At 39.1% G+C, this 15,815-nt stretch overlaps 1 protein-coding gene across 1 annotated transcript in view; it reads left to right on the top strand.

Moving 5' to 3' along the window:
* The window catches only part of SMURF2 (SMAD specific E3 ubiquitin protein ligase 2), a 59,447-nt gene that overhangs the window by 18,845 nt on the left and 24,787 nt on the right, over nucleotides 1-15,815 (top strand). The window contains exons 2-3 of the mRNA XM_021537207.3: nucleotides 8,425-8,463; nucleotides 10,006-10,114. Coding sequence (XP_021392882.2) covers nucleotides 8,425-8,463; nucleotides 10,006-10,114 — 148 coding nt within the window. The remainder of the gene's footprint in view (nucleotides 1-8,424; nucleotides 8,464-10,005; nucleotides 10,115-15,815) is intronic.

The raw sequence follows: 15,815 nt of genomic DNA, 5'->3' as shown, positions 1-15,815 counted from the left end.
CCTGTCATCCTTCCCTTACGGGAATTTAAAATAGCCTTGGAGACTCTCTCCCAGAATTTTATTATTGCATGAGATGAATTATTTATTGGCGTAACTGTTTCTATCCAGTAATGCATTGCATCTTTGTTCTCTCTGATAAATGTGTGATGTTTTCATTTGGAGTTTTAACCTACTCTATGTGCAGGTTATATGGGTCTGGAATTCTAAATCTAGTCACAGCACAGCCTATTCTTGTGGAGAACCTAAGAGTGAATCTGTTGAACAGAAATTATACTGGTTTTGCGTTAGGTTCTGGCATCTTTCACAGTAGTTTAAATTATATAGCATTATTAGGGTATTTGTCAGTTCTGGATATTGTGGATTTGTTTGTTTAGTGCCACGGAAAAATTCTGATTTGTTGAGACACAGGTTTCTAACTGACAGTGCTTTTAATGTATGTGATCCTTGGAAATGGGTTTCACTTTACATGTAGTATATTAAGGATTTAGCATCTGGCTTTTGTTGAACATACAGGAATGTGTTTATGGGAAAAGATAGAATTATAACAATTAGTAAAGGAAATTCTTGTTAAAAGTGCTTTTCTAGTGTTTATACTAATGCATATTTTGATCGAGTTTATTTTAAAGCTGTCTACCTTGTGTTTGGACATCAGTCTATCAGTGATGCTTTTATATGTCACTCAGAATATTTCTCTGCAACCTGACATGTTAGTATTAAATAGCACTTTAAAAATCCATTAGTACTTTTGAATTGTTCTAATGCCTATTTTTAGTAAGAGTAAGAATTGGTACATGATTCTAAGTTTGCATTCAATTTAAATGAGGTTTGTAAGTCTGTAAGAGAATAGAAATTAATTTCATACCAGTATAAGCTGTAGGCGTGCTGGGAGGTAGCTGTGCCTGTTGAAGATGTCACCATCCCTTCCCAGTTGCCCTGGCTCCCATCAGGAGCAGAAGGAATTGTGTGATGCAGCTCCAAATTCACATCAGGAAAAGATACCCAGGTGCAGCAGCCCCGTGATGGTGTTTGGGGTGTGCCTGGCTGCTGGCCCTGCAGCTCTTCCTGCTGCAGAGCTTGCATCCAGGGATGGGGGACAGTGATTGCCTTGGATGTCACCGAGCAGAGTGTGTCTGAAATCAGCATCAGCCTGTCCAGTGTTCTTGGGTGAGCTGGGCTTCTATGTGCTGGCATATGGCACCTGCAGCTCCACCAGGGTGCTGCCTCCACTGAGCCCTGGAGAGGGTGGAGTTTGGAGTGTTAATTTGGGTGATGCTGAATTTTACAATGAAGTACTGGGGAAAGTAATGATCCTGCCATTCTCTCTGTTTAGAGCTCATTGGGTTATTATAAATTTCTGTTGCTCTGTGAGACCCAGAAGGAACAGCTGTCCATAAGTAAAACAGAGCAGCCTGGAAGTAATTGTGTGCTTACTAGCAAGAGAAGTGCTTTTTTGTGTTTTAGTTCTGCATTTCTGAGTGTGCTTTGGGAAATGGAAAAGCTGAATGTTTAAGGAGAAGACTGTGTCTCTAAAATCCTGAAGGTTTAGAGACCTGAAGGGTGTTAACTGGTTATGTTGCTATACTGGTAGCAAAATCTGCTTTTAACTTAATTTTGTTTTTAATAAAGTAAATTTCTGGAGCTGCAAAACAGAGGTAGGAAGAAAAGCTATATGTCTCCATTAAAATGAAAACATTGAGGGAGCATTTTGTTTCATGGGGTGCACTTCTCCAGTACAACTGCAGCAAGGGCAGCTTGGCTGAGCCTCTCTGCTCTGCAGCCATGTGCTTGTGCCACTTCCTTTGCCGCAGGTTTGCAGATGGCGTGACTGCAGGGTAAGTCTGTGCAGCTCTAGGAGCCAACAATGAACTAATCTGTCTCCCCAGAAGGTTAATTTTCTGTTAAGCCAGTTCAGCTTCATGCTCTACCTTGTATCCCTGTGCTGGCCGGACCTGCTTTGAGGGAGGAGCAGCTGCAGCCCCCTGTACTGTTGGGTGCAACCTGAAACCTTCCAGCGTGCTCCCATCACCCATCCTGCTCAGAATAATGGTCAGCTGCTGTGTTCTGACCCATTTCGTGCTGCAAGACCTTGACTCCAAACCCCTGTGCACCTGTAAAATACAGTATTTGCTAGGTTTACCTGTTTTATGTGTCCCTTCTTGACAGCAATCAATTGCAATCTTCAAAAATGCAGAAATTTCATTAAGCAAAAGTGAACTCAGTTTTATGATCATGTTCTGTCACTTTTTGTTCATTTGCAGAAAAAGCATCTTTCAGAGAAATTGGAACCTTAAAAAAATTCCTCAGAGAGATTAACTGTAAAATAAAACTTCATGTCAGGGTAAACAATTTTATTTCAAAACTTTAATTGAGGTAGTTATTACCTCAACAGCTGTATTTGCAAAATCCATATGGCGTTATTTACAGCTCTTTGTTCAATAAATAGCTGAAGACCTCCCGTTTTGTATTTTCCCATCTGGGAATTCAGGCAGGTCCAAGGAGGGAATGCAAGCAGAAAAATGTAAGTTTCTCATGAGCGTGCCAACAATGGAAAAAGCCAGTAGGAATTTGTTTAAAAATGTTTAAAGTATTGAGCCATCCTGCTGGAACCTGTGCACCGTGTGCTGTTTGCCTGTCGCGAATGGCTTTTGTAAAAGAAACAAGTGGATTTGCAAAGAGTTTTGTACATTGTGGAGAAAAGTACATCATGTCAGCCTTGGGTTCGAACACCGGAGCAATCTCTGGGTCCCGGGGGCAGCCGTGAAGGCGAGGAGGGGCGTGAGTGTGGCTTCATTTGCCTTCCTCCCTCTCCCTCCCCCAAGCAGGCTCATTCCAATCAGCAGTGTAATTGGAATGCAACCACAGTCTGGAGGAGGAAGGGGAATTTTTGGCAAGGAGAGGCAGAGCAGTTGGGAGCTTTATTCAGATTAAAGCATAGACGACCATTCATTATCAGTACAACACACATTAGCAACAGCACAGCATTGTGTTTCTACAGCTGGGACTTATTTCAGTGATTGTATTGCCTTGCATAGAACATGCAAACAACTGGGATCTGATCACAAAACCCAACGCTAATGGCTTTCAGTAAAAGATGGTGTTTCTGTAGGAGAAGAAAGACTTGTCCTCAAAATGAGCCGTTGTGGTAAAAATTGATAGGCAGCCTGTCGCTCTCCCGTGTGTTACATATGTTCTTGAACAAGTGCTTTTTCTGGGGAAAAACCCTCGGGAAAGAAAAAAACCAACAGGAATGATAATGTTAAAACTGTTGGTTGGATTCAGAAGGCTGAGCTTGTTCTTCTGTGGTGATGACACGTGGAAAGCCAGAAGATTAGAAAAAATAATCTTAGCTTTGGACTGAGTGCTTTCCTCCCCATAACCTCAGGGCTGTCTGTTGACAGTGTGGGTTCTTATGGATGGATGGCTGGCATGGGATGGGGGGTTCTGCTGAGCCATGTGTAGACTTAAATGTGTTGATTGTTTGTTTCCTTCTGCAGCTATGGCTCACTTCCATGGACATTCATGATTGTTTTCATTTTCTTACCTGTTTTCCTTAATCTTTCTTTGATAGTATTGGTGTGTCTCAAATATACGTATTTAAAACTACTTACTTAAACATTATTATTTATTATTTTAACATAGGAATTTTAAGATTAATATATTTATAAAATTATTGTCTACAGCTGTAGCCTGAGGTGTTTGTACCTCACGCTGCTGGGCATAAACACATTTAAACTTTGTCATGTCATAAAGAGGTGCATACTAAGAGATAACCGAGTGCTACACAAACATGCAAGTAATGCAACACTAAAACCTACCTGTGAAGTAAAGTAGTGGTATTCCTATTTTGCAGGTGAATGTGGTGAACAAATTGGCTACAAACAGTTTGATACTGGCTGGAAATCGCCAGGAGGGTTGAATACACAGCCCTTAAATGTCTGGGTTCCTTGAATTCACATAACACTTTCTTTCCTTCTAATGGTGCTTCCTCGGCACTCATTCTGCTGTTACCCAGCCTTTGGAGGTGAATAGATCATTGAAGACTCTGAGCTCATGTCTGAGAGGTGGTGATTCTGTGAAATCTCATAGATCTTTATCACTTTTTACTTGTTTTCAGTGCAAGCTTCCTGCATTGGAGCTCCCTTTCCACGGCTTCATGTTCTTCCTCCCTCTATCTGTGGAGACCTGGTGTTACTGATATACTTATTATTCTGAAATAAACATACTTTTTAATATTTATGAAAAATAGTGGTACTGTATAACATAGGATACCTTCCCTAACAACAGCTTGATGTCATTAAAAGTTGGATTTTTCTGTAAAAATGGTTCCAAAATTAGCAGCAGTTGTAACAAGAGTTCTTCAGTAACTAGCAAAAAGAATAAACAGTTCAGAAAATGAGAGGGAAATATTTATCTTTCTATAAAATTTACCTTTTTGATAGTCATAGTTCCTTTCAATTTTTATGTGAGTTCAACCAATTATTCGCTCCCTCTGTAATTGCATGTAAATTTTAATAGGAAACACATAGATTACAGGGGTTTGGGGATACTAAATATTTTGCATTTACTTATAATATTTAAATTATTTTTCAGTAAACCATTCTTTGTCAGTCACAGGAGTAATAAATAAGAAAAAGGAAATTGGCAAATATGATTCACTTAATTCCTATTTTTAAATATTTGTGGACTGTGTAGCAAAGCTGTCACAGAAGGAGACTGGGTAGCTTATAACATTATGCTCTTTTAATGTTTCTGTGAACAGACCTGAGTAACATATGTTAGAATGAGATCATAAAGCATGATAAAAAAATATTTAATGTATGTATACTATGTAAAATTGGTGTGCTGTTTTTCTTGGCACATATACATTGGAATATTAATGTTCTCTTTTCTGTAGACTACCCAGGAAGTCTGTAATAAACAGAAACATATCTATCCATTGACTCACTGATACTCTGTAATGAATACTGTATCTACACATGTGTGCTAGAAGCCATTAATGTCATTTGATGATGCAGTTATGGCACAAAACACCCCCCCTGTTCTTTTTCAGTATATTCAGCCATTGGTTTGCATTCTAGTTCCAGTGCAAGTTTAAATAGCTTAACTTTTTGTTTCAAAATATTTGTAACAAAAAGTGCCTTAAAACAAGCACATCCAAATAACAAATAACCTTCTGCAGTGCCCTTGTGCCTCCAGAGGATCCATTAGTGGTGGGGCTGTGTAGATCTGATAACGATGAGCGTTAGGTCCAGAATCATCAGCGCTTTAACTTGGCTTTGTCAAGGGAAAGAAACCTCCCTCTAGTTCTTTCTGGGTTTTGAATCTTTCGCTTAAATTGAGCTTAGGATATAGGACTCAAAGATAATTAAGTCCCATGAGTTTTGTGAGAATCATTGCCTGGGTAAAGAGGAGACCCTGGCAGTGACCTGAAGCCAGAGGAAAAAGCTGCAGCAGATCCTGTGCTGCCGGGCCACGGGAGAGCCTGCGTGGGAGAGGGTCTGTGTGAATGCCCAGTGGGAAAAGCCTCAGCCACAGCCTTCAGTCAACCATGAAACATGAATCCATAGGAAACCAAACTTCCTTAGCTTTTATTCTCAAAGAACTATTAATCAGCTGGTTATCAGAATATTCAGGACAGGTTTTAATGCAGTGTTGAAACTGTTAGAAAAGTGGAGCATAAACTCTGGTACTTTTCCCACCAGTGGGAAAAGTTTTGTCCAAAAAAATTCTTGAGATAAATGAGACCTCTGTGTGTGGAAGAAGATTGTTTCACTTCGAGTTGAGCTGATGCTTCTGGGACCTGGGCTTTTTCATCTAGAAATACCTGGCAGAGAGGGTGTTGCTAGTGGAAGCTTTCTCAACTTCTCTGTTTTGTTAACCTGACAAAGCCAGAGTTGACATCTGACTTCCTTAAATGTGGTTACTAGAGAGGGAGAAGTTGAGCCAAAAATATTTGTTTGTTCACTCATGGCTAATTGTTGGGGAAGCAGTTATTAGTCTGTGTGCCCAATCTTATAAAAATGAGATTTCAGTTAAATTGCATTGGCAGGCTTGCTTTCTTTTTGAAAAGAAGTGTTTGTAATTAGTTAACATTACAATTTCTCTAAAGAATAGTTGAACCTTTTTTGTCTTGGATATTATATAGTTTCAGGAGCACCCTGTGTGGCTGTGCTATAGATGCATTTTGACTTAACTATTGAATTTTAAGCCCTCTTCTTCACTTGACACTTCTAATTACTTGTAATGGGTAAAACTGATAATAATTACATGTTTTTTTAGATATTTTAGGAAGTTGTCATCTGTATAATTACCTATTTTACTTGAAGCTTTTTACCACTAGAGGAAAGGTGGCTGGTGAGCAATAACCTATTGCAGTTCTTCGGCAGATGATATCTGTTGTGTTATCACTCATCTGAGGATATTCTTGGTGTAATAAAACCTTAAGGAGCAGCAAAAGCAGTTTTTCTATTACCTATTTTTTTTTCAGATGCCTTTAGGTTCTCAATGTTCTGGATAGAGTAAACTTTAGATTGTTGAGCACGTGGAAGCCTTTGATAACTGTGGATTTTTTATTACAATGTCCAAAGACCTTTATTTGATTTCTGTGGCAGTGATATGACAGTGTCTTTCCTATATGTACTTGAATGCTGGGTATCAAATACCTGAAATATTTGACTCTCTATTAGTATTTTATTACTGTTGACTGTTCAGATTGAAATTGCTGGGTGAAAACCCCTCAAATGGAGCTATGCTCTAGGACTACCAGTATGTCTTTGAATTGAGAGAAATTATACTTACTACTTTTATCATCTTTAAAAAATCCCAGCAGCTACCAACCTGGAACCAGGCACTTCTTTTTCAGGGTAATAATGTTGTTAGCAGCCCCTTATATCAAACTACTGTGCTGAAATTTTCCTGGGAGCTTTCCTGTGGAATAGAAATGTTCCTTTCCTGTGGAATAGGTCAGTGTGAAGGAGTTGTTCTGTGACTCCCTGTAGCCACTGATAGGCATCTCCTTGTGTTTTATGGAGGACCAAAACTCCTCAGACCTGAGCAGAATTGTAGCCAGATTTTACAGGGCTGAATTCCAGTGGAAAGCAGCTTCGTTAAAATCAGCATCTTTATGAATGTAAAAATTGGGAAAACATGAATTCTATGTTTAGACAGTCCAGGGTTGTTCTTCTCTGCCCTGGCTGTGGAGATCTCCATGGGAGTGCTCATGGATTGCCTCTGCTTGCTTTTATTCAGGCAGAAATTTGAGATCAGGAGCCTTGCAAGATCAGTGGGAGGGTATTCTGGGGGGGAAAGGATGACCAATGGTGTTTGGTTTTAGGTGGTGCCTGTGGGATGTGATTATTGGATGCACTTTTCTGTCTTTGCATTTCCTGGCAGTAATAAATATTGGCGATCTCATAGGAAAAATATCCAAGGGAATCATATAGTGAGGAATCTCTTGCAGCATCAGGTTCCAACCAAATAACTCTTCCCACTCCCCCCTCCTTTTTTTTTAATACTAGCTGTGGGAATTCATGCTTTTACTCAATCCCCAAGAATCCTTTTGTGTTATCAGTAAATATTTTAATGTTTCACAGGGGAATCTAATATTTCCTGCTTACTAAACCTGTGATAATAGATAAGCATAGTAGTTGAGTAGTGGTGCAGTTTGTGAAGTCTTCTTTGTGTACCTTGGCACCTTTATATGAAATTTGTCCCCTTTGACCTTTTATTTATTTATTTGTTTATTTAAATTTATTCTCATAGGAGATTGTTTTCCCCTGGGTATTTTTAGTTGACAAATGCAAATGTTCCTTCCTTTTAATTTAAACAAACAAACAAAAAAAGCCTGAAACAATTACCAGCTGCTACAAATAAAAGATATCTTTGGAACCATCAAAACTCTGGCTTTAGAAGTTAGTGTGCTCCACCCAAATGCTTTTCAGGTAAAACCTTTTATTTGTAAAGGATGCAGGATAACAGAAAAGCCTTGGCTGCCTAATGTTCTACTTTTTGTGATCAAGGAAGCTTTTGCTGGGCTGCAGAACTGCCCCTCCTAAGTCCCAGCACTAATTGTGGTGAAGCAGCCAGGAGTGCTCCAGGTCCCTCTCTGGTGAACTCACAGCTGGCAAAACGGTTGAGGGGAAAAAAAATGCCTTTAGGTTAGTTTCACCATGTGAAACTATTGCCTGAGGAAACCACAACCATCTCACTTCCACTGTTAACTGCCTCCAGGTAAAGTGTTAAAAGATGGCACTACCAGCTCCACTTTCAGGAATTAATTCACATGGCAATATAAATGATGAAGGAGGACAATTAATTTGTTAGTTTTATTTTAAGCAAGATTTTCTGAAGTGCTGGATTGGTAAAATAACTTTTTTTAAGGTTGGCAATCAGTAACTTAATTTTGTATTTCTGTTCTTCTTGCAGTACTGTGTGCAAAAAACTTGGTGAAAAAGGACTTTTTCCGTAAGTAGCTGTTACAGTTTTGTACTTTTATTTATAGACAGAATAAATATTAGGCAAGTTCTATAGTGCAGTGTTTGCATATGATCATTATATTAAGATATTTGCAGTAAGGGGTCTGAAACCCTTGATGTTTTATTTCAGGGCTTCTATTTTTGTCTTAGGTGACACTCATCACAGAATCACAATAATAATTAAAACACTGACGCACTGTGTCTGTTTTTATGGGAGTGGAAAACAAATTTACCCACTCAGGCAAATTACATGATTTTCAAATTTAGTGTCATACATTTATTACGTCGTTTTCATCCAATAACTTTTTGTCAAGCAAACAGATGTGCTCCTTTATTAATAACCACCTCATAACACCGACGTACTCTGAAATTATATTTTAATTAATTTTAATAATGTTTTGAAATACGTGCTAAGAAGTAGATGAGGAAGGCAGAAAGGAATGCTATTGTCTGTGTCCTGTATGCAGAGATCACCTGCCTCCCACCTCCCACCTGGGAGCAGGAGGAATTTGGAAGAGCAGACCTGAGCTTTGGAAAGAAATAGAAGAGGCAATGATCCAGAAGTATACTGTGATTTGAGATACTTCTAAAGCATTGCTTATATCTGAATTTCTGTATTGATTACAAGTTCTTGGGTGTTTAACAGTTTGATCATGCCTGAAAAAATCCCTCAGGATATGCAATGTGTGATGCTGAAGCACAGATGTCCCAAGGTCCCACTCCTTTGTCCCCACGTGCTTTCTTGACACTTGTCCTGAGCCCTCTGCTGCCTGACCAGCCCTGCCTGAGTCACCTGAAATGCAGCTGGGACAAAATTGCACCTCAGCAGATGTGATGAATGTTACCTTGGTTCCTCCAGCTGACTCACAGCACTCAAAGAGGGGAGGAATGAGTGAGTGTGTGGGGAAAAGGGCAGGACCTGGGGAATCGGGGCTGGGACCATCCCTTCGTGGGCTGCTCTGCTCCTGCTGCTTTTCCAGCCCTGCATCTGGAATTCAGCACCATCTTTACACTGATTTTTGGTGTTAGATGAACCTGTGTTCAGTGTTTCTTAGGTACTGAGCTGGCAGCAAATGGAGCACAAAGCCAGCAGTACACAAAGTGGATCCTGAAAGCAAAAATAATCTTTTATAGGCAGTTCTTTGTTACACCAATATCATCCAAAACCATAATTGTGATTTGATTTTAAACATATAAAGAATGTAACTCTGTTTTCTCTGCCTTTGGCTTCTTTGTATACTGAGAATTTACTCAAACCTAAATTAGGAAGATTAAGGTGTTTAGATTTTTTTTTTCCCAATGTGTTTGATTTATACAACTTTTTCTTAGTCTATACCAGTGAAATAAATTGCTAATTTACCCATTTCCTGTGCTTAATACGTCATGTTATTCCCATTTATTAAATGGGGGTCTTATTATGAATAAAAGGCAAATAAATCTTCAAATGAAAGATAAAATAATTGAGCAATGATAAAGGATTTCAAAGCATCCTGATCCACTTGGTAGCTTTTTTTTCTTTTCCTCCTCGTAGGACTTCCTGATCCCTTTGCTAAGGTTGTGGTGGATGGATCTGGCCAATGCCATTCTACAGATACTGTGAAGAATACACTTGATCCCAAATGGAATCAGCATTATGACCTGTAGGTGGTAACAGTGATAACCAAAGGTTTGAAGTGAAATCCTCTAAATTACACAGACAATGTCAGATGTTCTTTATCCTGTCCTGTGTATGGTTTGAAAAGTATCCCAGAGTTTATTAGTTTGAGCAAAAAGTACACTTAGCAAAACTCCACTTTCTCATTTACCTCAACATTTAAGCACTGCACTTGTTTTTCTGGTGCTGATGTCTGCAGCATGTGGACATGGACTACAGCATTGTTTTATTGTGGTGTTTCATGGTAACACTTCTGTAAAATGGAGCAAGTAATTGACAGTATTTCCCTCAAACTGCTCTTCTCCTGATGCAATTTTTTTGGTTGTGGTGCTACAGTGTCTTTTTCTCTGTGTGCCTTTTGTTCATTTTTTCTCCTTTCTGTCATTTTCTGTCCCAAAAGTTCTTCTCACTCTGAATTATTGTTATCATCACTTGAGCACCTTTTGGTGTTTTTGAGCAGTATCAGTATGGCACGTATATGTCATGGTTTTCCTCTCTTTCTAAAGCATAGAATATTTCTGTACAATATAACTTATTAAAGCTTTGATTTATATCTAGGTCTCTGTGCATGCTTTATTTTTCTTGTCTTTTATTCTCTATCTTTTTCTTTGGGATGAAAGATGAGGAAGAGAAATGAACTGTTTTGCATCATTGTATTCTCCTGTTCTGATCTCTGACTTTTTCCCCATGGCTCCAGTCCCTGTTCTATATTATTAGAAACTGTTGAACATATTTATGTTAACTTTGGCCATCACCAAACCTGCAGCAAATTAGTATTGGTACATAGACAATTTCTTGTCCCTTTTTTTCCCAGTAAAGGGAAGCATCTTGATGGGTCTCACAGCAGAGTATGAAAGACCTGGTTTAAAGTCATGCCTTGATCTACTCCTTATTTGAATATCCAAGCCTAAATGTGTGAAGTCATTGTTCATAATGAGTTCGTGCAGGATACAGAACATTTTCTTCATTGCTTAACAAAGTATCATGGCAGTTTAGTGAAATAATATTATGGTTTTATTATCCAAACCCAGTTCAAGCTTAGATTCTGCATGTGAGACTGTAATTTATATTCCTTAGAGAAAAGGATGCAAAAGAAGTTTTAAGTTCATGTGTAGCATATGGCTCTCTTTTCAATTGAAAGGATTCTAAGTCCGTTTGTTTTTTTAATGGTACAGAATTGAGGTTTCAGACCTTTGCCTTTCCATGTCTTCTCCAGGGATCAGAGTAGAGTTAAGGAGATATGCCTGAAACCAAGCACAGACTTTGATTGCTTTTAGTTAGATGGGTCTGTTAATGAGCATTAATGCACAGCTTTCCAGGGATAGAAGGTGGGAAGTCCTGCCAGCATGGCTAAGTGCAAATCCTTCTGTAACCTTTGTGCAGCTGGGGAAGGGACTCTCCTGTAGGAGGAGGGTGGGCATCGTTTGGCACTCTGTGGGATTCTTTGTGGAAGATGTCAAAATTCTGTGTGGAAGTCTCTGGTTCCCTGTGGCTGCCCCAGAACTGGCCAGTTTGAGGTGCTGTGGGACACTGGAGTTGTCTGGAGTGGCTGTCCAGGATGCTCAGTGCTCCCTGAGCTGATGATTTGATTCCCTTCTGCAGAAAAGAAGCAGAGGACGTGGGAAATGAGGGAGGATGTTGACATGCAACAAGAGTAATGGAAAAAAACCTGTAAAATCGTTAGAAAAAAATCCTTTCTGGTTGTAACATTTAAGGAAGGATGATGAGAAGGTATTTTTAGGTTGTTTTATAGAACAAGCCATGGTTGTATCTGGATACTGTATTGTCTTTCCAAGGCTGTGATTGTAATCCACAACATACCATAAAAAGCAGAGAGAAAAAGGGGGGTTCTGGCAGAATGTGTTGCTTGAGCAGATTTTTGAAGCATCTCTTCCTGGATTGTCCAAAGGAATTTAGACCTGTGTGAAGTATTTTTTGTGGGTGGTGGTTGTTTTCTTCTTGTTCAGAGAAGTTCCCTTAAAAAAATAGATTTGGTTGAATTAGTGTATTATTTTCAATATAAAACCTTGTCCTCTGGGAAAAACTACTTTGATTCCGGCTGTTGAATTCCTTGATGACAGAACTATATCCAGTATTTCTAATCCAAAGTAAAATTTGGTGTTGTATCAGTCCTTGTTATTAGAAAATAATCCTTTCCCTCTCTAAATTGTCTTTATAATATTTTAACCCCTTTTTTAGTGTTACTGTTATTCGTTACTCTGGGGAAATGTATTTCTGTTTATAAACATCAGTCACATTATCTTTATTTCCTATTTAAAATAGCAGTAAAATATTAAATCTCTTTGGTACAGCAAAGAGATTGCCTGGCTATTATTGTAAGGTGATTTTTTACTGTATAATGTACTCAGTGTCAGGTCTCAGCTTTTCATCTGCACCAGATATTAAGATAATTTGTTCATATACCATATGGTGCCAGATGCAAATGGCACAGTCAGATGGAGCTGTTGTAATACATTCGTGCAGTAGCGTCTGAATTAAGTTGCTAATTCCAAGAGAATTTTGTGGCATGCTAACCTGATTCAGCATAAGTAGATATTCTGTTGTATAAGAATTTTTTAGAAGGACTTCTGCAGTGTTCTAAAGAGCAAGAAAGGGTTGGCTTCTGCCTTATGTGGTTCTTAATTCAGATCTTAGTGTGAAAAGGAAGTGGTTGAATTAGCAGCTTGGATTCTTCAGCCTAGATGGGTGTGTGTGTAGAGAGGGGAAATCTGGGAGACTTTCCAGAAAGAAATTGCCAAATAGTTGCTGTCTGGATGTAGTTTAATGTCAGTAAAATACCATGCTTGCCCTGGATGTATTCCCCTTCCTTATTTTCAGTCTTGTTTGTGTTTTCCCTATTGTTCAGGCCTTTCCTCAGAGCTTTTGAATAACCAGACTTGACACATTTACAGACTTCTTGCATTCAGAACTAAACTACCTAAACCAACAGCTCAGGAACTTAAATCCCCTTTTTCTCTTCCTTCCCCTTTCTTCCCTCCTGTGGTAGCCAGAGCTCTCCTACATTTCCCCTGCCCAGTCTGCCCAGCCTCCCCAGCAACCCCTGGCCCTAGGGCACAGCAGGTCCCACCTTTCTGAGAGGTATTTGCACCATGATCTCCACCAAAACCTGCTCCTGGTCCCTGCTGTAGTCTGTGCCCCTCAAGTCCTCATCCCCAGGCTCCCGCATGGACTCCTCTCCATTGTGGGCTCTCTCCAATGGAACCTCACCCAGCTCCCACAGATAACTCCCTCTCTTCCCAAAATCTCCTCACTGCAGGTTCTGCTGCTCTCTGGTGCCTTCACATCCTCAGGCTGCTGCACTGCCCTGGCAGAATCACTTTCCTCCCCTAATCCTCTGACTCTGTTTTGCCTAGTTAATGCTAAAGAGCCTGGATTTTTCTCAGGGAGAGAAGGCAGCAGCTCTGCCTAGTGCTGCTTTAAACAATCCCATCCTAGATTAGCTCCTAAAGAGCCATCAGACAGCTCTGTGCAACTCCTTTTCCTTCTCCTTTTCCTTCTCCTTTTCCTTCTCCTTTTCCTTCTCCTTTTCCTTCTCCTTTTCCTTCTCCTTTGGATGAAGCTGATGCCCTTTGCAGCAGCCAGTGAGTACCACGTGTCCCTGCTCCATTCCTGCTCCGTTCCTGCCTAAGCCACAGCCCCTGGCAGGTCCTGGGGACCATCCCAGAGGATCAAACAGCCTTCACTTGCTGCAGAGATGGGAAATGCCAGGAAGGAGGTGAATGAAGATGGGAGAGAAAAAATTGGGGTGCCGTTTTTCATTCTGTCTCATCACTTCTACTCCCCAGTCTGAACGTAGCTTGTAGCTCAAAGCAGAGCACTGAGATTGAATTAGAAAAAAAAGTCAGAAATGGGAAAATGGAGAAACAAACCAAGTAAATCGTCCAGGTCATAAAAACAGTCTTTGTGACAGCATGGATTAGAAATAGGGAATTCCTGGCTTCCAAACCTGAGTTCATACCTCGTGATGCTGCATTTTTCTCTCTTTCTGGAGGGAGTATGTCTGGCTTGTGATCAGGAAGAGGTGTGTTTTTTCAGGAATATATTTTTCCACTTTCTTCATTCCACATTTCTTCAACAAGGTGAACCCTTCAGGGAAAGTGTAGGTAATGCTGTGGGGATGAAAAGTCACTTGATACCAAACCTTCCTCAGTGGCAGACAAAATAACAATTGTCCTGTTTTTAATTTTTATTTAAATTATTTAGAGGTTTCTAGTAAGGCATGAATTTGATTTTTTTTTTCTTAGAAGTGGATGTGCTAAGAGTAAGGAAATTAAAATTTCTGAACATGCAGTTCTTAACCAGAGTCTTAATTTTAAAGGTTCAGAAAATATGGAATTCAACAAAATGTCTATGCAATTGAATTTCTGTTTCCACTTCATTAATACTAATCCTGTTATCTCTGTTGAAGTACTGAAGCTGTGGAAGAAATATTGCTGATAGGATAGAGGAAAAAAAGAAATATAAGCTCCAATAACTTTAATTACGAGCAGGAAGAGAGAGTCACCCCACAAAATGGGGGGGTTGTGGTTTTTTGTTTCTGGTTTGGTTTGTTGCACTTTATTTTTTAATAAAAAATAAAATTCTTAGCTCAGGCTTTTATGTTGGAACTTTATTGCCAGATGATGTAAAACAAATGTAACTTATCCACCAAATTGGATTGATCCACCAAATTGAATTGGAAATATAAACTCAAATATTGGAAATATAAACTCATCCTACTGTCACTCTCTAAATACGACCATGGGTTTTTATGACTGAAATGATGCAGAGATGTAGATGAAAGAAACATTTTGCTGTAAAGCCAACTAGATGTTACTTAACTGTTTCTTTTCTTCCTTTATTAAAAAACCAGGCTTTTTATTTGGAAAAATGCAGCTTGTCTTGCTTATTTCCTTTTCAAATGTGAACCAGCCTAGGTTTTGGGTGCAAAAATCAAGAGTAGATTATAGTAGAATGTGGAGTTCCCACCTCTTGGTGTGGATGGTGACTGTTCATCCCAGCCCTGAGAACCTCACCCTGAAACATTACAGGAATTCTTGAAAACTATGTTGTATATTCAGCTGTTCTACATATTATTCAAACTGTTCTGTTATGAAATTGTGTTTAACCATATACCTTTGACTTTTTTAAAGCAACAAGGAAAACTGGAAAATTCAAGACAGGTCATGATAAGTCTTTACTTTTAAGTGCACCTAAATTATTCTCATAAGACTTTATTTTAAGTACACAAAGCATTGTAGACTGCAACTGTGCACGTGATTACCCATCTTCATCTTGTTTCTTTATGAAAAATTGGCATTGTCAAGGTTGTAAGGCCAAAAATCTGACCTATGTTATATAATCAGTTTACTATTGAAAAAACTTTTGGGGCTTTTTAATGTGAAGTTTGTGTTTTATTTGGGTTTGGTTTTGTTTTTGTGTAAATGTGCAGTGGTTACTTTTAACCATGAGGTTTTTCAGTCTTCTACTTCTTGGGTCAGTTGCTGTCTGCAGGTGGGAAAAAGAAGTTGTACAAGTTCTGCTTTTTGGAAAAGGAAAAATGGGAGAAGTGTTAACCTGATCACAGCTGTAGTTTTAAGCCATGCCAGTTAGTTCAATTATTTGGTTTGCCAACCTTGACAGTATCATTTCTATCTTTATGAAAATATTAAGATGTTTAAAAGCCA

The sequence above is a fragment of the Lonchura striata genome, chromosome 19 (genome assembly GCF_046129695.1).
Source record: "Lonchura striata isolate bLonStr1 chromosome 19, bLonStr1.mat, whole genome shotgun sequence".
NCBI lineage: Eukaryota > Metazoa > Chordata > Aves > Passeriformes > Estrildidae > Lonchura > Lonchura striata.
Note: the sequence above shows the minus strand (reverse complement) of the source record. Positions and strands in the feature narration are given on the sequence as shown.